The sequence below is a fragment of the Medicago sativa genome, chromosome 1, assembly GCF_051527215.1.
Source record: "Medicago sativa cultivar Bolivia chromosome 1, Bolivia_mono, whole genome shotgun sequence".
Taxonomy (NCBI): Eukaryota; Viridiplantae; Streptophyta; class Magnoliopsida; order Fabales; family Fabaceae; genus Medicago; species Medicago sativa.
In genome coordinates, this window is record NC_140749.1 from 7,699,457 (window position 1) to 7,724,187 (window position 24,731).

Here is a 24,731-nt window from a genome sequence, read left to right on the forward strand (position 1 = left end):
TGTATATTTTTTCTCTATAAAATATTTCTCTTACTTAATTTTATTTTGATATGATATTTAAACATTCGAAAGTAAAAATATAGCAAAATATTTTATTTTTATTTGTATGTTGTAGAGAAGACACCTCTTTAAGACAATATCAAATACTAATTGTGATTGCTACTTTGAACAAATATGTGAATCTGATTTATTATGTTGTTGAGATCTTACCTTATATTCCGTTTTATTTTAACTTCTTTGATAAAATAACTTAAATATGTTGACGCAAATATAAAGTATAATTTTAAAGTTATAAGAATATTCTAAATAATCTTAAAAAAAATTAAAAAAAAGAATATTCTAAATAAGTAAGATTAAAATCGGTCTCTTTCTTCGTCTATTGTTATTGAGAGAAAGTTGTCTTGTTTCTTCTTCTAGTTAGGTGCATGTTCCCCAATTTTTTTTCTGTTTTTCCTTTTTTTCATAAGTGAATTTCTAGTTTATATATTAAAATAATTAACTTTAAAATCAGTTTCTTTCTCTGTAAGAAATAAAATAAAAGTAGTGTTGTTTTCTCTTTAGCATTCGTCTCTTTTGGTTGGTACTACAATGGTTTCCTCCTCAACTTCCTCTTTTATCATGTCAATCAACTAGAATATTTAATCTTATTTACTCCCTCCGTCTCACAATATTAGTCGTTTAAGGTTTGTGCACGGTTATTAAGAAAATGATTAATTGTGTTGATTTCAATGGCAAAATTAGTAACATTTACTAAAACACCCTTATTAATTGTAGTTAGTGGAGTAGTTAAGTTGGATGAAATTCAATAAATAAGGGTATAATAGTGGAAAAAAGTAATAAATACTGCATTGGTATTATAAAGTGACAATTATTTTGAGAAAAAGAAAAAATGCTAAAGAGACAATAATTGTGAGACGGAGGGAGTACTCATTTATTTTCTCCACTAACGGGACCTTACTTGTCCTACATGAGAAATATCTCTGGTCTCCTCTTATCAAACACTGCATTAAAGGTTAAATTTAGCAACATGAAATCTCCAACAATTCCTCATTGGTCCCATTTTGAGTTGAGGGGATTGTTATGAAATTTGGATACGCGTTGTTGCCTTTTAGTGGGCTGCTTTTAATATTGACCATTGGATTCATTGACCAATATTTCTATCATCCCATGTCTTTCATGCACAAATTGTAGTAGCGTGGGTCTACCATTTTTCTAGAGAAATGTTAAAAAGTGCTCCTAGAATATTCGTTTAATAGCGTATAAAATCACATCAACCTAGAAGCTTGGTTTAATTTTTTTATGCTTGAGACTAAACCTAACTAAAGTCGTTATAGTTGTATTTATTTTCTTAATTTCAACTATATCATTGGAGTTATCATGTTATCTTATGAAGTTTCCACGACTATTTAACAATGATTAATCTTTGTCAGAGAATCTGTGAGACATACAAGATGAGTTTTCTAATTTCAACTGATTTTGTTGGTAAATCATATTCATATGAACGATAACTTAAATAAGGTATTATGCAAATTTGAATGGAACTTAGATTGTCACGTAAATATGCTACAATGAAAAACAAAATGTTATAAATCGGTTTCATAGTGTTTGAAACTCAATATTGAAGCCCTTGTTTACGATGATTTTCGTGTTTTTCAACCCAGGATTTCTATGGAACCTACTTTGGGTTTCATACACAACTAAAACATGGTCCCTCAATGTCACGTCATACTTATAAAACTTATATCCATTTTGCTCAAATAGTAAAAAAAATTATATAACTCTTAATAATCCACATTTTTATTTTATACTTTAAATCAATGTTATTCTATGATATCATATCTTATTTAAGATACTTCAACAATTTCTATGCTATCCATTTTGCCCGATCATGGTTCCTCCAATGAACTGAAAATTTAAGATACATGTTCATCAAAGTATGAAACTTTTATGACACCCTCGTCCGAGACGTTCTAAATAAATTGGAAGACAATATACATGAAACCCGTTTATCATGGCAAAAGTAGCATGTATGATGTATCTATCTATAGCATAATTCATGTGTGGAATTTATAGCTTTTGACTATTTTTCGCGCCGTCACCATTTCCTTGAAATTGAATTAAGGAGTTTTCTTTATCCTCACAAAAGTTTCATATACAGCCTGAAATTGAATCATTTTGCGTATACCTTTTTCATGTCCAAAGTCAAGTCAATACAATGCACAAAGCAAATTTTTAGTTTGCTTGCTTTATAATATTTCTGCATGCTTCATATTGATCATTACATCATTGCATGATGTCACAAAATTACATTAACTAATCTCAGTAAATTATTATTCCATCCCATAAAATGGTATGATAATCACATTACATTTCAGCCAAATTGTTAATCAAAATGGTAGGGAATCACTTTGTACCACATAATATATTTTTCTTCATGGTTTTATTAAGTTATACAGCATAATTTGATTTTGAAGTTGTTCTTGCTATTTGAATGATATTACATTTGTTCTCTCCCAAAATGCCCCCCCAGTTATATCTAATATACAACAAAATCTTGCCAATCTCTTGCGACCAAAATGTAGTGCAATCATAGACCAAATACAAAACTAATCCAATCCAGATTGCACCTATGAAAAATGTAATGCAATCATAGTCTATGGCTTACTGAGATGGTAAGCTGGAACTCATCTTTCTTTTTATGTCTTGTTAAGTAGAGAAGCAAGATTGCGAAGTTCCTCAAATGCATGCATTGTTTCTGCATCAAACCCTCCTGCAAACTGCATTAACAAATAAAAATTACATCTTACTGCATATTTAGTAGTTAGTAACAAAGACAGATTCAGGAATTTTATGTTGTGGCTAGGACTGTCAAAAAAATAAAAAATCGATTTGAACCGTTAAACCAACCGCACCAAAAAAAACTAAACTGCGACTGACAGTTCAATTTGTGAACTCATTCACAGTTTGATTCTTCTTGATGCAATTTGGTTTAACAATTTTTTTTTAAATGGTCATAATATTCACAATTAGGTTCAGTTTTAGTTTTGGTTAGAAAAGAAATAAAGAATCAACTCAATTCAGTACAGTTCAGTCTCCTACTTTAACTGAACCATGAACAATCCTAGGCGAGGCAAAACCCTTGTATAATAATTTGGATTTGAACCGATTCATGAACAATCGTAGGTGAGGCAAAATCCTATAATAATGTAGATCTGCCCTTGGTCAATACTCAATAGGACATGTTTATTTCTTAGGCTGTTCGGTGATTCTAGAAAAGGTCCGGTAGCATGACACGGTTGTGATTTGTGAATACTAGAGACAGCTAACTAAGAAAATTTGCATTTATCTTAAGAGAGAAGAAACATCGATTAACAATGGAGGCACCAACTTAAAAGCATGGACAAAGATACTGAAGTATATTATGTGGGAAATACCTGATGGATTCTGAAAGCAAATCTCACTCCTTGGAGAACCATATAATCCATTGCAGGATCTTTGTCAAATGCTGACTTTGTTTGAACTTCAATGGCTACCCTTTTCATATACTTTTTAGCCAATTTAACTGATCCTAGTTTTATCTACAAAAAATTGTTGAATCCAATGTTAAAACAAGTTGTATAAATCCTATAAAGAAGCAATATCAGATAGAACATTATGCTTTTTGAAGTTCCTAGAAGACGGTCATAGGATACTACAAAGCCAGCATAATCCTTAATAGATCAATAAATAACATGTTTGTTTTTCTTATCAACTCTTTAGGAAACAATTAGCACAATCCAAAAGAAACATATTTTTGTTATTGGATGAAAAAACAATTGGTCAAACAAGTATCGACACATGTGTTCCTGCTCTCATAGTAATGCAACAACATTATTATAAATATAGCTTCCTTCACATATTCATCAATGCCATTATAGTATACCTTGCCAATAATTCCATTATCAAGCATCCATTCTACAGGAATTTGAAACTCCTTGCAATTTCTCATCAGTGAATCCCTCGTGCGGAGAAGCGTATAAACCGTACGTTCCATTCTACAGGGAAACACAAACATAAGTGTCTTGAAACATGAAACTATAGAAACAAAGCATTCTCAGAAATATTTGAGTAGCTTACTTTTCTGACAATGCAACCATTTTCTTTAGAGCAATATCACAAGGTAGCCTGGGATCATCCTTGTAGGAGGAAACTTCTGATTCCAATTTTTTCAAATCTTGATATCCAAATGCTGCTTCTCTTAATGTGTCAGCTTTCTTCTCTGGCCAATCAAAATGCTTAAGGACAGCCCTTTCATCCACCTAAGAAATAATATATACACAACAATAATAAATTTTATTAGCATTAACAGAAATGAATCTTCTTGATCTCATGTACAATAATAGTCACATATTATAATTCTGTGATGGATAAGGAAGCAACAATGATACAGTAAGTCTTTACATGGCACAATTTCATGCTAAACATGTTATGCACAAAGATACTTACAAGGAAGCCAAGTTCATCATCGAGCCACTTCACAAATGCCACTACATCATCTATGTTCTCATAAACCGCATCGTTCACCTCTCTAATCAATGAATTTACAAATTCTCCTTGTGTTTCAATATCTGCCTTTATCTGTATGTTAAGAAATAGATATTGATATTCAGGATGTTCATGAAATAGGTATTAGTATTCAAGATATCATGGAGATCATTCACCAATATAAATATAATGTCTTCAAACTTTTGCCATGTGAATGCAATATTTTGGTTTTTTTGTAAACAAAATTCGACATGAAAAAATATGGCATTTAATAAGTTGGATACATAAGGTGTAAAACTACTCACAGCAAGTAAATGTGACGAACGGTTCTCGATTTCTCCAATCATGCTGCTACGAACATCTGCAACATCTGGAGCATCAGAGAGTCCTCCACTTGAAGAATCCCTTCTAGAATCTCTCTTCATGAGTGAATGGTACAGTTCCACCACTTGTGGTGCTCGTTTTACCATCGCCGTGTTACCTCTAGATGCAAAACTCATAGGAGGTGGTGGCGGAGGTGGAGGTGGAGGAGGTTGAACTTGAACTTGAGCTGAACTTTCTTGTTTTGTTTTGCTAGAAATAGAACATGTAGGTCTTGGAGGTGGATTAGGAATCCTTAACGCCCTCTTCTCCAAAGCACATTGTTGAACAAATAACGGCATTGGCACCGATTCCTTTTCGATTTCTTTTAAACATTCAAAAGAATCAAAACAATTAGATTGTCTTCTTTTACTCAATACAGAAACCTCTTCCTCTGAGCTATTAGAACCACTAATTGAATGTCTTCTTCTGTTGCTTCCCTCCGAAATCGATTCAATCCAATTTTTGTCAATGATACTATTATTTGTGCACTCTACTTGTGACAAATGATCACTACTAGTTATTGGCCACTTTTTCGGCTTCTTAACCAAATTGAAGCTATTTGCACTACCACATTGATCAGAGAAAGAACTAATAGAATCTCCACTGCTACTCACAACAGATTGAGGGCTAGACAGCTTATCAGAATCCAATGTTGAGCATGTATTCTTTAACTCGGTTCTTAAACACGAATTCACCCATCTCAAATAGGCTAGCTCCTCCACCTCATTTAATCTGCTCGTTTGTAAACCTTCTACTTGTTTGCTCAGGTCTTCGTTTGTAAGCCTGAGCAGTGATGCCTCGGCTTTAAATTTGGCAACAATGTCACTCTGATAATATCATAAAAGCACAATATGAAGGAAAAAAAGAGAATCAGCATTCAGAAAAACAAAAGTGTGACAGAAGCTTAAAATACATAAGAAAAAATAAAAGTAACTAACAAAACATACACTAACCTAAGTTAAATGGCAGTGTGGATTAAGTTCTCAATAATCACTTCTAAAAAACATACTAAAAGAATCTAAACAATAACTATGCCAAACAGTAAGTTGAAATAAGTTTGTTTCTGCACTTCCCTTTTTTCATATTTTTTTTTTAACTTCTCCATGAATAACTGTAAGCTTGTAGGAGTATTTTTTTTTAAGGTAGAATCATTAATTAAATGTGATTGAGAAGCCTTCACGAGCTAGAAGTTGATCAAAACTGGGCTTAAGATATGCTCAAATTTTAATTCTACAAAGCGAAAAAACATGCAATCTAAAACAGATCAATTAGAAAAAGAAATTTAGAAGTGTATTTAGTAATGTATCTAGTCTAGCTGCATCAATAATGAAGCACTGATTCAGTAACTTCAATTCACTTAATTAACCCAAATCAAGTATTACAAGTGTATTTTCCTCCTCTATTCTAATTTGCATATACACCTGGAAATTGTTTGCAACAACAACAACCAAGCTTTATCCCACTGAGTGGGGTCGGCTACACCTCGGAATTGTTTGGATTATCTTATTTAAATTTACCTATTGGCATAAGTACCTGTGAGATTATTAGTTTCGGAGAGCTTATGGAAAAGGCTTATAAAATGTACATGGACTCTTTTCAGCTTATTTTTATAAGCTCTATAGACAACTTTTGAAAAAAGCTTATAGCTTATATGCAAATAATTTGACTTATTTTATTTTTTGTAATAGAAATAGCATATACATAATCATTTATAAGCGTGCACTTGATCAAGGGCATGTTTGGAATTGGATTGGCTTATTTGAGCTTATCTACGGACATAAGTCTTTTGAGACTGTTAGAGAGCTTATGAAAACGGCTTAATGACAATTTTCAAAAGCCTTTTTAAGCTTATTTTCATAAGTTCCCTGATATAGCTTATAGCTTATAAAAACAACTTATACCATATACAAAAATAATTTAACTTTATGTTATGCTTTGCTAAATAAGCTGTTTATCCAAACAGGCCCCAAGTTGTTTATCCAAACAAAGCCCTATTCATATCTTCTATTCCAATCCAACAACCCATGAGAAAAAAAAATTGTGTCCCATACAAAAATTGAATCAACCAAATTGCAAAAATTACCTCAGAAGAGTTTTCAGAACAAGACAATTGCGACTCCATAGAAGAAAGCCTACAAGTAAGGTTCCTTTTCTGCATATGCAACTCCTTATTCAACCTTCTCAGCTCAACAACTTCAAGCTCAAGATTCTGCGTCGAACCATCCTTATCTTCCTCTTGTCTTTCCAATCCACAGCTCCTACTCAATGCAACCAATTGCTCGGATAAGCCATTTTTCTCTTCTTCTAACAAAGCAACTTTCTTCACAAGCTCATCAACCTCACTCTGATTCTTCCTACACTCAACCAACTCAGCATTCAACTTAGCCTCTCTCTCCTTAGACTCTTGTAACAAGCTTCTCATATGATCCAACTCCGTGAACAAATCAGTTGAAGATTGTCTCCTATGAGTTGGAAAAGCATGTGGATGAACCTGAGAACATGACAAATCACCCATCAACGATCTTTTCACTCTTGAATGAGGTGGAACAAAAGGGTTAACGTTTTTCTGGTTAGTAACAACATCCGAGGTTGTTATTGTTGTTGTATTTTGTTGTTTTTTTGTCGGAAGTTTGGTTTTTTTGTCAGCTGAAAAACCTTTTACAATGTGTGCACCCCATAACCTTGGTTTTGAATGATTATTGTTGTTGGGATTTGTTGTTTTTGTTGTTTGAAGCTTTGGTGGTTGATTTTGATCAGAAAATTTTGAAACTTTGGTCTTATTTTCTGATGGGTTGTTATGAACTTCTTCCTTCATACTGAAACACTTGTGGAACAGTGTTTTTGAGAAGTTTAAGGTTTATGTTGTTGTGTTGTTAGAACAGAACAACAATGTTGGATTTGGGGGTTTTGTTATTGATGATGATGATGTAAGAGGTTTTTTCTGTGTGGGATTTTGAAAGTTTGAAATTTGAAATGTTGGAAAGAGGAGAGAAAGGTGAGAGAGACAACATTGAAATGTTTGAGGAATTCGAGGTATAAAATCTAGGAATATGGAAATGCAACGGTCTGTTTTCTGTATTCTGTGGGGCCCACTTTGTCATGTAATGTTCGTGCAATAAAAGTTGACCTTTCTATTAAATGAAAAAGTTTTTTTTTACTAACTCAAATGAAAAAATAAAAAATGGTAATATTATTTAAATATTATTCCAGTTTTTAAAGAGTATAAGCAAAAATCAAATGAAAAAGTTTTTTTTTTACTAACTCAAATGAAAAAATAAAAAATGGTAATATTATTTAAATACTATTCCAGTTTTTAAAGAGTATAAGCAAAAATCAAAATGCTAATATATATTTTCAATTTGCTTAAAACCGAAGGGAGTAATGAGTTGCAAAATAATTTACATTAACATTCAATAGAAAAACATTTCTTTTAGTCAAAAGATTGAAAAATATTTTTTCCACATTTCCCCAAATTTGGTTTTTAGTCAAAAGATTGAATATTTTTTACCACATTTTTTCAATTTTGGTAATGGTATTTTTAAAGAATTGACCAGAATTCAATCTATTAAAAAAACTCAAATCAGTCAACAGTCAAAGAAAGATCAAAACTTCTTGAATAAGTCAAGAACATCTAGTGGAGATAATTTTTAGAGCATAGATGTGACAAGGGTGAAAGTCAAGAAGATTTTATCATTGTTAACATCGACCATTCATAAACTCATAGCAAGTGTTGCTCGACCATCTTCCACAGAGTCAAACTATCTATCTAGTTCGAATCTATATTTTCATAATGATAATGTGACATGAAAAAAATCGTAATATTATATTAAATGTCAATGTAAAATTATTTTACAATGACGATGTATATCCATCTAAATATGATGATAAGGTGCATCCTAGTGACCTAACTAACCTCAACTTATTTACGTATGAGTTTGACTTGTCCCACAACAAAATGAAGATAAATTATAGTTACATTTTATGACTCGATATTGGGTTATACACGGGTTCATATTAGTCTTTGAATTATTTTACTCATTTTAGTTACATTTTACTCTTTTTTCTATATAAATTATTTATTCACTTATATTTTTACATATTATAAATGACTTTTTTCTTAAAAAAAAAATCACAGATAGTAGCATTTTTCTTCAAACGTTCAATTGTTTAGATAGTATTCTTTCAATGGAGAGCTTTGTTACTATTGTAGTTCTATTTGTCTCAAGGGATTAGCCTTTGCAATTACGGGTAGAGAATATTCAAGTCACACAAGAAAAGATGATATTATTTTATAGTGAACCCTTTAAAATAAAAAGATTGAAAAATAAATAAAATTGTTTAAAAAGATCTCGTCATCTCTAATAGTTTGTTTTTTATATTTTAATTGCACATGAACAAAAAATCACTTGGACTGACTTGGTGGTATTGTCTTGAGATGTGAAATTGTGCTCTTCTCAAGGTCTTATGTTTGATTCTTCTCACTGTCAATTTGGGTGGCTTCTTAAAAAAATAGGCACATGAACAAATCTTAAAATTTTCAACATTGGAGGAGTTTGGCATGCCAACCATGGTGGATAATAGTAGTTACGAATTAAGTCCACGAGGAGGTCCCAACACAAAAGACTAGTCTATTAAATAGAAGAACTTCATTGCTTAAATACTACATTGGCCACTTTTATCTACTCAACGTGAGACTTGTAACTTTATCACACCCTTACAAGTTGATGCTCACTCTAAAGGCAATGATCCGATAGTAGCCATTTTCTCTTTGGCGGCTTCGCTCATCTATCGATATTTAGTGGAGTACCTTAATCCAAAGTTCAAACTATAGGTAGCTCTTTATGTGGTCATACTCTCTACTAAAACACCAATTAGGACTTAATCAACTCAAAAGACTAGTTCATTAGTTATTGGTTAAGCACCAGATTGAACACTTTTACCTACCGAATGTGAGACTACAAACAATGGCTCGTTGATATAAACATGTTCTCCACTAAAACACCAATTGTTAGGACTTAAGGAGAGGCTTATTGGTTAAATACCATATTGAGTACTTTAACCCTTAATGTGGGACTCCAAACAATGACTCTTTGATATAAACAAGTTCTTTTAGTCATTGTGTGTGAATTGTCGCACGCATTTAAGTATCTCAAGAATAGATTAGGCTCTTATCCCCCCCATCTTTCATTCTTGCCTTCAGACTTTTATTAGGTGGAGAAGAGGGATGAATGATACATAAGAGCGGTGGATTATCATCATGTTCGTAGGAGGAATCAAAAGTTAATAGAGTTTATGTACAACTTGAAATGAAAATAGGTGATGATGGAATAACATTGCTGTGGCAGCAGCTTGTTCTTCAACAGCCCTTGATGCTGGGAGAATGGTGCAAACCAGGTTGCAGTCATCGTCCTGATAGACAAAACCAAGCTTCCATTATGGGAATTAGTCTATGCATTATTCAAATAAAATTATGCGCAAAAAATTAGTGCACAAGCATTACATGTAGTCAACCACGAGCTATATCTATATATTGCTATATTGTTCGGTTGTGCTATGGCAAAGAAAAAATTATTGTGTTTGACGGGCCAAAATGGAGGTGGGATACATCAGTAAAAACTGCTGAATATCTTTGAAATATATAGGATCAGTTTACTTTACAACAACATATTCAATTTTTACTTGTATGCTGTGTGGCTGGAATGACCTTTGTTATGAAGGTTTTTTTTTAATTGTGACAGAGAAGATGAAAGTTAACTGAAGAGAATACATTTTTGGAAACATTATAAACTGAATCTTCAAAAATGCATTTTCAACAACTTTCATAATGCCTTCTCTAAGGTTTATTTTATCAGTAGAAACGGAAACAGGAAACACCAGAAGTAAATGAACCCTATATAACCCATTGTTTATGAACTGATAGCTTACATATCGAGAATGATACTGCAAGGGAGTTTGGAATAGATTATTATTTGGACTTACGATGTCATGACATACACACTTATATTAGTGTTTGGATACAATTCACTTTCTAAGAATAACTTAGAACAAATCTATATACAGTTTTTCAGCATATTTCAATAAACTCCAAAGAACAACTTATGAATATGCATCCAGTTAAACTTCCTAGAATTATTGAGTACGCACTTAATCAAACACACATCCATCAAGGGATGACGGGTAGGTTCACTACGAGATGAATGTCAAATGAAACATATAATTATATAACCATTACCTGTGGTAGGCCAAAACTTTGCAACACGGGCCATAAAGCAGGGAAGGCTGCATACTCCCTGGAGTATGGTTTTGTCCATGCATCAGCCATGAGCCCATGAGCAGTGGTGGCGGATGAGGGGCTCCCTGCTCACCATTTTAGATAATCACTCATAAGTGCAAGAAATAAGTTGATTTGTTAACAAAAAAGCAGCAAGTTGTTTACTCTATACTGTCTACTAAAGGTATGTTTGAATAAATAGCTTAACTTTGTGCTTATCATATAAGTACTTGTGTATAAGTTATTTCAATAACAAAAGGTAGAACAAAGACGAACTGTTTTCACATAAGTTCACTGATACGAGCAAGGTTTTACCTATCATTCACATAAGCAATAGGCTTATCCTGGAGAGCTTATGTAAATAAGCTAAAAACAGTATATGGATATTGTATTAAACTGAGAAATTTGCCTGCCTAAAGGTGACGATTTCCCATGTTCAATGTATGTTCATTGATTAACTCATGAGATTTTGACCTTGGTTTGTGCATTTTGCCTGAAGGTGAATGTATATGTACTATTATCCCGGCCTTGTTCTGATAGCTTGTTTATTTTGAGATATATCTTGTCTTATAATTAATTGTAATGCATTCAAGTTTCGTCTCAATACTAAATTTCTTCATAAATAATTGTTCTGTTTTCATCTAGATCTTGAGCGGGTCAAACTTTAAAAAGTCAAAATAAGATTTAGAGTTTTTTCTAGGAATTGTTGACTTAGATATAGGATTGCGTGAGGATAAGTATGTTGTTAATTCGTTGAGCACGCCTGAACAGAAAAGAACATTTGGCTGAGTGGGAGAGGGCTGACATTAATAATTAAATTATTTATCCAAACAGATCCAAATGAAGCATTACAAGTATACCCTCTCCCACTCAGCCAAATGTTCTTTCTGTTCAGGCGTGCTCTCAGAATGAATCATATGCTTATCCTCACGCAATCCTATATCTAAACCAGCAATTTCTAGGGAAAACTCCAAATCTTACATCCACTTTTTATAGTTTCACCCGTTCAAGATCTCGATGGAAACAGAACCATTATTTATAAAGAAATTCATTGTTGAGACAAAACATGAATGCATTAAAATATATTATAAGAGAAGATAAAGCTAAAAATTAACAAACTATCAAAATAAGGTAAATATAATAGTACATTTGCCTTTGGACATAATGCACAAACAAAGATCAAAGCCTAAGTCAAAACCTCAGATGAGTTAGTCAATGAGCATACATTGAAGTTAGGCAGGCAATGTTTAGTTGAATCTGAAAAGTTACACGAGAAATTGCAGAGTAAAAGAAACACAAACAAGGATAACTTATTTTCTTCTTTCTAGGCAGGTCCATATATGCATACCTTGCTTTCACTTTCAGTGGGCTCAATCATGAGTGTACCATGCACAAGCTATGCCATTGGTCAGTGAAATCCATTATCCATAAGACATTTCACAACATCTTCAGGCTCTATCCCAGCAGTATTCTACATTGGAAATTGATTACAATTAATCACAATTCACATCTTGAATAATTATATGATTAATTGAAAGAAAAACAACTTCAATCATCAAATGGACTAACCTTAAAGCCTCTTAAGTCAACAATGAATTCATGAGCAACTGTTTAATTGACTCCACGGAAAAGAATTGGGGAATAACTAATAACTCTAGAATTTAAAGTATGAGTGAAAACCAAGGTTCATCATATATGACACTGGGAACACGGAAAAAAATTGGTAAAGAAATGAATGTTATTTATGACTTCCTCCTCGGCTAAATCCGTAACTTAACACTGCATCTCATTGCAGTAACAATTGTAAGACTAAAAAGAAGCATTCACAAAAACAAAATATAGGAAAGAAATCAAAAAGTCAATTCCTCTGATGTTATATGCCACTACATAAAGTGATGCCACATTGCAAGCAACCTTACAAGTGAAAATCTGTCATCAATTTCCAAAACGATTTAACAGCTATCAAGTGAATCTAGTTAAACACATAAATTTAAGCATAACCCTAGTATGACAAAAATAATGTAATAGAGGAACCAATAAGCGAATTCCTCATATGTTCTATGATAATACAAAAAGTGATGCCACAATGTAAGCAACCTTGCAAGTGAAAATTCCTGATCAAAATTGAAAAAGATTTAACAACTACAACAACAACAACGAAGCCTTATCCCACTAAGTGGAGTTGGCTATCAAGCAAATTTAATAAAGACCTAAATTTAAGCTTAACCCTCGTGTTTCCTTTTCATTTTCTTCTTAGACTTCTCCCCAGATCTCTCTTCCGTGTCTTCATTCTTCCTCTTCTTCCTTTGCTCCGTCTTTCCCTCTTCAGCATGTAATTTACTCTCACTCCCAGTTTCATGCTTCTTTTTCGACCTAATTTCTACATCCCGAGAATCAACTAGCCCTCCACTTTCACTCTTCACACCATTGCTTAGTTTTTTCTCCACCTCTTTCTGTTGTTCTCGTCCCTTCACATTTCCAACCTCTAAATTCTTCTCCTTTTCACTCCCCACTTCATTTCTCTTTTTCGACCTAATTTCTAACTCCTGAGGAGGAACTATCCCTTTACTTTCAACCTTCACATTCTCCCCTTCTACACTCTTCTCCTTCTTCTTGTTCTTCTTCTCGCTCTTTTGCTTTTTTCCCTCCGTTCTTCCTTCATCGTCCTGACCTAACTCACTTCCATTCTTCTTTACACTCTCTCCAAATTCTAGTTTCTTCTTTCCATCTTTCTTATCACGCTTCTCACTTCCACCCACGACAGAACCAACAACTTCACGACCAGGTTTAACATCACTCCGAACAGTACTTTCGACCAATCTACCACTATCATCTGTTGCATGGCTTCGACGATTCTTCCTATGAGACTGCGCCGGTTTAAGCTCCTTATGAAGTTGATTAAGCTCATTGAAAGCCGTGGATGCACGGAGCAGATAAGCGTTGATGACATGTGAAGCACCGTTGTCAGCAGAGACAAATTTGGAGAGAATTTTTGAAGCTTTTGAAAGTGATATCTCTTTAGATGATTCACAATGTCCCGTAATCGTTTTCATTTTTTCTTCTGCTTTCACGGTTTCACCTTCACACATACATATATAGCTAGAGTCAAAAGCAGTTAAAAATTAATTCAATAAGAGCTTTTTCTGAAACGCGATTATATGGATATAGGAAATGAGAAAAGGAGAAAAAGGAAAACCTGGAAGAGTTTGCCGGCGGTTCTGGCGGTGGAATTGCTCCCTGTAACTACCAAGTCCGGCGGCGTTTTCCGGCCAATTGAGCTCAGTGCGACTGCAGCTGGTTTCTGATGCAAACGAGGGTTTTGATTTTTTGTCGAAAATGTGTTTCTTTTTTGTCTTTTTTACCTGTAATAAAAAAAATTGTCGAATCAAGTGGACGGATGGACATAATATGTATTTTTTAGATTGAAAAAATAATAATATACTCTAAATTCCAAACATAAAAGTTCACTTAATGTCCATTATACTACAATACTTTAATTTTCTTATATTTAATTTATATTTCAATTTGTTGTGCATCATTTCAAATTGAAAAACTTTAAAATGAGATAATTATCTATATTATATGTAAAAAAATAGACTGTTTTGAACTACCTTTTTCTCCTTCTAATTATACCCTTAAATAAATTTAACTATAAGAATGTTATTTTGTTTGTGTCATTTAAAAATATAAGAATTTATGTTATATTTTTTTAAAGATATTATATTTAGTATATCGTTGATATCATTAAAAAAAGACAAGTATAGTTTATTATAGTATGAAAGTGAAAAATATATATATTACTTATACCTATAATTTTATCAAAATCAAATTAATCTTAATAAAAATTTCAAAAAACTATGTTCGTAATTTATACGCATTAGCGCAATAAAAATGATGGAATAACGGACACGAAATACCCATCTAAATGCTAGTTTTGTATAATTGGAATTACCTTCTTCATAATTGCACATTTATTATTGACAAAAATAAAATAAAAATTGCACATTTATCTTCTTTTTTTGTTGGTACAGCAAAGAGGGAGTTCGCACATTTAAAGCAACTATCTAATTATTAGGGAAATGCTAACGAGTATCCTAATAGCACTTTTTAACAACCTTAAATAATAAATTTTATAGAAATTGATGCATTTAATGCATTGAAAATTTAACTATTTGTCCTTTTCAATAAACATTTTCTTAATTAGGAATCATTAAAGAGTGTATTCAGGACACTCGTTAGCAAAACTCTAATTATTACTACTAGACTATATCATTGATAATAAAAACACTAACAGTATAGACAACACTACTAGATTGTCCTCGTGAGCTTAGCTCAGATGGTTGTGACAATGCATAAAATATGCAAGGTCCGGGGTTCAAACCTCGGCCACTACCAAAAAAAAAGATTACTAATGATTAAAACAAACATAATTTATATCGTAATAAAAAGGTTGTTCTTAAATAAGTCATACAGTAAAAACAGATCCACATAAATCATATCGAAATAACATTCGTATTTTTAGAAAATAGTATAGACAACATTAGTTGTGATAAATGACGGAATACTTTTATGTAGACCTGATTGATGTCCCCATGGAAGCACCACCCAATAGCAAACCTAGTTGGGGTTGGAGGTCGTTGGCTCCATTGTAACCCATTTATCACTGATGCCGCCTCCGTTCTAGATAATGGTTGTTGGTTTGCTTCGGTTTAACAGGTTCGACAACCACCTCTCTTATCTCATCCTAGGTTTTGGCATGTTCAAGAAAAAAAACTAAACCGTAAACGCAAAAATGATTGGAGAAAATAAAAATTGAAGTGCAATTTATCAAAACAAAATAATTTCAACACAACAAAATATGAATTGATGCAAATCATGGAAGAAAAACAAAAAAAAATGAAAATCTAAAAAAATGTAAAATAACAATTGAGAGAAAAATAACTTTCTTCTACAAGCCACTTCATTCATCTTTTCAATCCTGTGATTTCAACGATTTCAGCTTTAAAGGTAAATATGTTTCTGCAAGCCACATCACGTCAGTTTGATTTGCATCCCTTGTGTCAATCTTTTGTTTGGTTTCCAACATCAGCTCTAACCTTGTTATCCAATTAAAATGTTTCTTTAGAAAAGGATTGTCCTTCAACCGGCTCACAAGTTCCAATTCCATTACACTCAATGGTTTTATACATTCTTTGGGGATCTTGTAAGCTGTAGCATCACTTGGCCTGACTCCAAACCAATAAATGCTGGGAGTTGTTAAATTCTTACCATCGTATGCTATATTTGTTGACCCATATTTGTACGCGCATAGTATTTGAAACCCATGTGCATCTCCGTCGGTAAGAGCAAGCACCGGTAAATTTAATTCTGAACTCATTTTTCTTAACACATTTCGAGTGCACATATCAGGAACCTCTGATCCACTAACTATGATCTGCTCCTCAAATTTGGTTGAATGAAGGCTTGATAGGATGTAATTGCTTTCAACCAATAAAATAAAAAGTGCATCACTCTTCATTTTTTAACCTTATCAACGAGGATCGGGACAAAGTTCCCACACATGTCAGTCCTTGTGTAATCCATGACAAAAGTCTTTGTGGAATCTATAATAGAACCATTGTATGTAAACTCTAAGTTGGCAACAACTACACCACGGTGATGTTAAATATATTATTTGTAACGCCCGTCTTAACTATTTAATTAATTCAATGAAGTTTAGAATATATTTATAAATATATGCTTATATGATTTATAATTTGAGTAAGTTATACGATTTATGAAGAAATTATGTGGAGTATATGATGTTGTGAAGTTGTTATGTTGGTGTGACTTATTTTATTATTAAATAAAATAAGATATTAGAAATAAAATAAAAATATTAGAAGTTGGGCTGTGAGGTGGAAAGAGTAAGTTTATAGGTGAGATGAGTAATAAGAGTAAATAAATAATACAGACATAAGTGGGAAACGTTTTTACGTGAAACGCTTTTGGAGAAAAGGGAGAAAAGTCAGAAGAGGAGAACCAGAGGGAGAGGCTATCGATTCTGCAATTACAAGGTAAGGGTGAGACTAATTTTCATTACTATTAAGGGTATGATCCTATAGGATGAATTTAGCATGATTAGGTTAAGTTTTGGTGAGAATTGGGAATTAGGTTTAAGACCGAATTTGATGATTGAATCATGAAAAGATGTTAGGTTGATGCTAAATTAGTGTACAGAACTTAGTTATACCATAAGATGATAATTAGATGTTAAATTGAGGTGAGAATTAGGAGATTAAGTGAAAAGTTGGAATTTTTAGGTTTCTGGCCGTACTGACATTCATCGCTCGCACCTGCGAGCAAGAACACTCGCATCTGCGAGCTAGAACCCAGAACTCGCAACTGCGAGCAACACAACTCGCAACTGCGAGTGACCTGTGAGCTCGCAACTGCGAGCAGAATAACTCGCCACTGCGAGTAAATACGTAGGCACCCAGAATGCACACTTTGCTCGCCATTGCGAGTGAAGTTACTCGCCACTGCGAGTTAGGCTGTTAGTTGCCCAAAATTGTCCCGATGCGATCCTTTCGCACGTGTAGTCTTGAGATGACCTTAGAAGTAAGTTAGAGAGCTGTTTAGGATGCTTTCATAAGCTCCAGAAGTCTGTTATGGTGACTGAAACTAGAAGTGTTGCTGCATGAATGCTATAATGATGTTTTGTGATATTTATATTGATGTAATTAACTCTTTATGTGAACGTTAACACATTCAAGCGTTGTTAATTGTTGTACGTTGCTGCTGTTTTCTGTTGTCGACTGTTAGTGTCTTGAGGTTGCATGAGTCGGTCTATGTTGTTGGAATTTAAGAAGTCGTCCATGATTATGAGTCGTATGAGCTGTATACGTCGTTGTCTAAGTTGTTGGAAGTCGAGTTCATTGCATACTCATTAAAGTTGGGGGCTTTAGGCCCGGCAGCCTTTGTGCTCATTAAAGTTGGGGGCTTTAGGCCCGGCAGCCTTTGTGCTCACACGTTGAAGAGCCTATTATGCTCATTTTGTTGCTGATTGGTACCACATGCATTTGCATATCAAGAAATTCATGATGTTTAAGTTGTCAGGTTGTTGTCGAGTTGATAGAGTTGCATGGTCAAAGATGAGTCGTGTTGTTAAGTTGTTGTTGAGTTGATAGAGTTGCATGGTCAAGGATGATTTGTGATGAAAATTAGTAATGGTATTTGATGATTGTATTTGTTATGTAATGAAAAATGTACTAATTGTTAATTGTTGATATGTTATTAATGTTTAAGTTGTTAAATGCATTTTATTGGATTATATGCTTAATGTATTGATTATGAAATCTCACCCCTTCTGCGTATATGTTGCCTCGACCGTGGGTAATGTGCAGGTAATAAAGATTAGAGGCGTTCGTGAGTGGACTCTTTGTTGGTGTCTAGGTGCTCTGATACGTAACGGGATGGGGGCTTGCTTTTACTTCTATTCCTTACGTGTCTCTTTTATGAACTAATTTATGAGATTTTCCAATAAGGCCTGCGTGCCAAGACTTTTAGATGTTGAACTATTTTCCGCTGCAACAATTTTAAGATTTTCATGATGTTGAATTTGAAGGATAATTATTATTATCCGTTTTATGATTTAAATGAAGTATGTGACATTCCGTTGTGATCAAAATACTCTGATTTTAAATGAAATTTTTATGTTGGGGAAAACGGGGTGTTACAATTGGTATCAGAGCAGGTCGGTCCGTCCGGCCAAGTAGTGAGTCGAGTTGTGTCCTTAGCAGTTGGAATACCACTATTATGATATTCTAAACGTTGTGTGTTGTGCAGAGAAGAGACCTGGAGGCTGCGAATCTTATTTGCTATAAGAGGACTAGAATGGCTGGAAGAAATGATGTTGCGATTGCTGCTGCTTTGGAAGCTGTAGCCCAAGCTGTGGGACAACATCCAAATGCTGGTGCTGGTGCGAATGCTGATGTGAGAATGTTGGAGACCTTTTTGAGAAATCATCCTCCTACCTTCAAAGGAAGGTACGACCCTGATGGAGCACAGACGTGGCTCAAGGAGGTTGAGAGAATTTTCAGAGTTATGCAATGTACTGATGATCAGAAGGTGCGTTTTGGAACGCATATGCTGGCTGAGGAAGCTGATGACTGGTGGGTGAGCCTCCAACCTACCCTAGAGCAGGATGATGCAGTTATTACTTGGGTTGTGTTCAAGAGAGAATTCCTAAACAGATATTTTCCTGAGGATGTTCGCGGGAGAAAAGAGATCGAGTTCCTTGAGCTAAAGCAAGGAAACATGTCGGTGACGGAGTATGCAGCAAAGTTTGTGGAGCTGGCTCAGTTCTATCCACACTACACGGGGGACAATGCTGAGTTCTCCAAGTGTATCAAGTTTGAGAATGGTTTGCGTGCTGATATTAAGCGAGCCATTGGTTACCAACAGATCCGTGACTTTTCTGCTTTGGTGAGCAGATGCAGAATCTATGAAGATGACAGCAAGGCTCATTATAAGATTATGAGTGAGAAGAGGGGTAAGGGCCAACAAAGTCGCCCAAAGCCTTACAGTGCTCCTGCTGACAAAGGAAAAGGAAGAGCTAATGATGAGAGGAGGTCTAATAAGAAGGATGCTGGTGCTGAGGTTGTTTGTTACACTTGTGGCGAGAAAGGCCATAAGAGTACTGCTTGTACTAAGGATATTAAACGGTGCTTTCGTTGTGGCAGTAAAGGACATACACTTGCAGAGTGTAAGCATGCGGACATTGTGTGTTTTAACTGCAAAGAAGAGGGTCATATTGGGTCTCAGTGTACGAATCCGAAGAAGACTCAGACTAGAGGGAAAGTGTTTGCTTTGACTGGTACTCAGACTGAAAATGAGGATCGTTTGATCAGAGGTACTTGTTGTTATATTAACAATACTCCTTTAGTTGCTATTATTGATACTGGTGCTACACATTGTTTTGTTGCTTTTGATTGTGCTTCTAAGTTGGGTCTTGCTGTGTCTGATATGAGTGGAGAAATGGTCGTCGAAACTCCAGCTAAGGGTTCGGTGACTACTTCTCTTGTTTGTTTACGATGTCCTTTGTCTATGTTTGATCGTGATTTTAAGATTGATTTAGTTTGTCTGCCTCTGAGTGGAATGGATGTAATTCTTGGTATGAACTGGTTAGAGTACAACCATGTTCTCATTAACTGTTTTAGTAAGACGGTGCGTTTCTCTTCTGCTGAAGAGGAAAGTGGAGCAGAATTTCTGTCTACTAAGCAGCTGAAGCAATTAGAACGCGATGGGATCTTGATGTTTTCCTTAATGGCATCCTTATCTTTGGAGAATCAAGCAGTGATTGATAAGTTGCAGGTGGTGTGTGATTTTCCTGAAGTTTTCCCTGATGAAATCCCTGATGTACCACCGGAAAGAGAAGTTGAATTTTCTATTGACCTTGTTCCGGGAACGAAGCCTGTGTCTATGACACCTTACCGTATGTCAGCTTCTGAGTTGGCTGAGTTGAAGAAACAGTTGGAGGATTTGCTAGATAAGAAGTTCATTAGACCGAGTGTTTCACCTTGGGGAGCGCCGGTATTGTTGGTTAAGAAGAAAGATGGAAGTATGAGGTTGTGCATTGATTATCGACAACTGAATAAAGTAACTATAAAGAATAGATATCCACTTCCTAGAATTGATGATTTGATGGACCAGCTGGTGGGTGCACGTGTGTTCAGCAAGATTGATTTAAGGTCGGGTTATCATCAGATTAAAGTAAAAGATGAAGATATGCAGAAGACGGCCTTTAGGACGCGATATGGTCATTATGAATATAAGGTGATGCCTTTTGGTGTGAGTAATGCGCCTGGCGTGTTTATGGAGTATATGAATCGCATTTTCCATGCATTTTTGGATCGCTTTGTGGTTGTGTTCATCGATGATATTTTGATTTACTCTAAGACAGAAGAAGAACATGCAGAACATTTGAAAATCGTTTTGCAAGTGCTGAAGGAGAAGAAGTTGTATGCTAAATTGTCTAAGTGTGAATTCTGGTTGAACGAGGTAAGTTTTCTGGGCCATGTTATTTCTAGTAGTGGTATTGCGGTTGATCCATCTAAAGTTGAAGCAGTATCACAATGGGAGACTCCTAGGTCGGTTACAGAGATTAGAAGCTTTTTGGGTTTGGCAGGATACTATCGGAGATTTATAGAAGGATTTTCTAAGTTGGCACTTCCGTTAACACAGTTGACGTGTAAAGGTAAAGCCTTTGTGTGGGATGTTCATTGTGAGAACAGTTTTAATGAATTGAAGAAGCGTTTGACGACGGCTCCAGTTTTGATTTTGCCAAAACCTGATGAACCTTTTGCAGTGTATTGTGATGCGTCCAAATTGGGCTTAGGCGGTGTACTTATGCAAGATGGTAAAGTTGTTGCTTATGCATCAAGACAATTGAGAACTCATGAACGAAACTATCCTACTCATGACCTTGAATTAGCTGCAGTCGTATTTGTCCTTAAGATCTGGAGACATTACTTGTATGGTTCGAGATTTGAGGTGTTTAGTGATCACAAGAGCTTGAAGTATTTGTTTGATCAGAAAGAACTGAATATGCGACAGCGGCGGTGGCTCGAATTGTTGAAGGATTATGACTTTAGCTTGAATTACCATCCGGGTAAAGCTAACGTTGTTGCGGATGCCTTAAGTAGGAAGAGTTTACATATGTCTGCTATGATGGTGAAGGAATTTGAATTACTTGAACAATTTAGAGATATGAGCTTAGTTTGTGAAATGTCGTCTCGGAGCGTTAAGTTAGGAATGCTGAAAATTGATAACGATTTCTTAAAAAGTATTAGAGATGCACAGAAGGTTGATGTTAAGTTTGTGGACTTGTTGGTTGCTAGTAATCAAACTAAAGATGGTGACTTTAAAGTCGATGATCAAGGTGTGTTGAGGTTCCGAGGTAGGATTTGTATTCCAGACAATGATGAGATAAAAAGGATGATTCTGGAAGAGAGTCATAGGAGTAGCTTGAGCATTCATCCGGGAGCTACAAAGATGTATCATGATTTAAAGAAGCTGTTTTGGTGGTCAGGATTGAAACGTGATGTGGCACAATTTGTGTACTCTTGTTTGATTTGTCAGAAGTCGAAGGTAGAGCATCAGAAACCTGCTGGGTTGATGACACCGTTAGATGTACCAGAATGGAAATGGGATAGTATATCCATGGATTTTGTGACAAGTTTGCCGAATACTCCTAAGGGAAATGACGCTATTTGGGTGATTGTTGACAGATTGACGAAGTCGGCACATTTCCTTCCGATTAATATTAGTTTTCCTGTGGCTCAGTTGGCAGAGATTTATATTCGAGACATAGTGAAATTGCATGGTGTTCCTTCAAGCATCGTGTCAGATAGAGATCCACGATTTACTTCTAGATTTTGGAAGAGTTTGCAAGAGGCTTTAGGTTCTAAGTTGAGATTGAGTTCGGCTTATCATCCTCAGACAGATGGTCAGTCGGAAAGAACGATTCAGTCACTTGAGGATTTGTTGAGAGTATGTGTGCTTGAGCAAGGTGGAACTTGGGATAGTCATCTTCCGTTGATAGAGTTCACTTATAACAATAGTTATCATTCCAGTATTGGGATGGCACCTTTCGAGGCTTTGTATGGTCGGAGGTGTAGGACTCCGTTGTGTTGGTTTGAGACAGGTGAAAGTGTGGTTCTAGGACCAGAAATTGTTCAACAGACTACCGAGAAGGTGAAAATGATTCAAGAGAAGATGAAAGCGTCGCAGAGTCGACAGAAGAGTTACCATGATAAGCGTAAGAAAGACCTTGAGTTTCAAGAGGGAGACCATGTGTTCTTGAGGGTTACTCCAACGACCGGGGTTGGCCGTGCATTGAAGTCAAAGAAGTTGACTCCAAAGTTTATTGGTCCTTATCAGATATCAGAGAGAATTGGCACGGTGGCTTACAGAGTTGGCTTACCACCGCATTTATCAAATTTGCATGATGTATTCCATGTGTCGCAATTGAGGAAGTATGTTCCAGACCCGTCCCATGTGATTCAGAGTGATGATGTGCAAGTTAGAGACAACCTTACGGTAGAGACCTTACCCTTGAGGATTGATGATCGCAAGATGAAGACGTTGAGAGGCAAGGAGATTCCTCTAGTGAGAGATGTTTGGAGTGGAACGACTGGTGAAAGCCTGACATGGGAGCTAGAGAGTAAGATGATGGAGTCTTATCCAGAGTTGTTTTCTTGAGGTAAATTTTCGAGGACGAAAATTCTATAAGTTGGGGAGAGTTGTAACGCCCGTCTTAACTATTTAATTAATTCAATGAAGTTTAGAATATATTTATAAATATATGCTTATATGATTTATAATTTGAGTAAGTTATACGATTTATGAAGAAATTATGTGGAGTATATGATGTTGTGAAGTTGTTATGTTGGTGTGACTTATTTTATTATTAAATAAAATAAGATATTAGAAATAAAATAAAAATATTAGAAGTTGGGCTGTGAGGTGGAAAGAGTAAGTTTATAGGTGAGATGAGTAATAAGAGTAAATAAATAATACAGACATAAGTGGGAAACGTTTTTACGTGAAACGCTTTTGGAGAAAAGGGAGAAAAGTCAGAAGAGGAGAACCAGAGGGAGAGGCTATCGATTCTGCAATTACAAGGTAAGGGTGAGACTAATTTTCATTACTATTAAGGGTATGATCCTATAGGATGAATTTAGCATGATTAGGTTAAGTTTTGGTGAGAATTGGGAATTAGGTTTAAGACCGAATTTGATGATTGAATCATGAAAAGATGTTAGGTTGATGCTAAATTAGTGTACAGAACTTAGTTATACCATAAGATGATAATTAGATGTTAAATTGAGGTGAGAATTAGGAGATTAAGTGAAAAGTTGGAATTTTTAGGTTTCTGGCCGTACTGACATTCATCGCTCGCACCTGCGAGCAAGAACACTCGCATCTGCGAGCTAGAACCCAGAACTCGCAACTGCGAGCAACACAACTCGCAACTGCGAGTGACCTGTGAGCTCGCAACTGCGAGCAGAATAACTCGCCACTGCGAGTAAATACGTAGGCACCCAGAATGCACACTTTGCTCGCCATTGCGAGTGAAGTTACTCGCCACTGCGAGTTAGGCTGTTAGTTGCCCAAAATTGTCCCGATGCGATCCTTTCGCACGTGTAGTCTTGAGATGACCTTAGAAGTAAGTTAGAGAGCTGTTTAGGATGCTTTCATAAGCTCCAAAAGTCTGTTATGGTGACTGAAACTAGAAGTGTTGCTGCATGAATGCTATAATGATGTTTTGTGATATTTATATTGATGTAATTAACTCTTTATGTGAACGTTAACACATTCAAGCGTTGTTAATTGTTGTACGTTGCTGCTGTTTTCTGTTGTCGACTGTTAGTGTCTTGAGGTTGCATGAGTCGGTCTATGTTGTTGGAATTTAAGAAGTCGTCCATGATTATGAGTCGTATGAGCTGTACACGTCGTTGTCTAAGTTGTTGGAAGTCGAGTTCATTGCATACTCATTAAAGTTGGGGGCTTTAGGCCCGGCGGCCTTTGT

At 35.1% G+C, this 24,731-nt stretch overlaps 3 protein-coding genes across 3 annotated transcripts; all 3 read right to left on the reverse strand.

Annotated features, from left to right (window-relative positions):
• Positions 1-2,271: 2,271 nt before the first annotated feature.
• On the reverse strand, positions 2,272-7,908 carry LOC146952240 (protein CHUP1, chloroplastic-like). The gene is made up of 7 exons (XM_085700311.1): positions 6,971-7,908; positions 4,830-5,714; positions 4,486-4,617; positions 4,117-4,298; positions 3,923-4,034; positions 3,435-3,578; positions 2,272-2,777 (listed from the first exon to the last, which is right to left on the reverse strand). Exons 1-7 carry the CDS (start codon positions 7,700-7,702, stop codon positions 2,697-2,699), a joined length of 2,268 nt encoding a protein of 755 aa, XP_085556437.1. The 5' UTR covers positions 7,703-7,908; the 3' UTR covers positions 2,272-2,696.
• A 5,089-nt stretch (positions 7,909-12,997) lies between these two features.
• Positions 12,998-14,533, reverse strand: LOC146952241 (uncharacterized). The gene is made up of 2 exons (XM_085700320.1): positions 14,355-14,533; positions 12,998-14,237 (listed from the first exon to the last, which is right to left on the reverse strand). The coding sequence occupies exon 2, from the start codon at positions 14,209-14,211 to the stop codon at positions 13,381-13,383; it is 831 nt and encodes a 276-aa protein (XP_085556446.1). The 5' UTR covers positions 14,212-14,237; positions 14,355-14,533; the 3' UTR covers positions 12,998-13,380.
• A 1,597-nt stretch (positions 14,534-16,130) lies between these two features.
• LOC146952242 (DNA topoisomerase 6 subunit A-like) lies at positions 16,131-16,676 on the reverse strand. Its single transcript, XM_085718386.1, has one exon. The coding sequence runs from the start codon at positions 16,674-16,676 to the stop codon at positions 16,131-16,133; it is 546 nt and encodes a 181-aa protein (XP_085574512.1).
• Between the last annotated feature and the right edge of the window lie 8,055 nt (positions 16,677-24,731).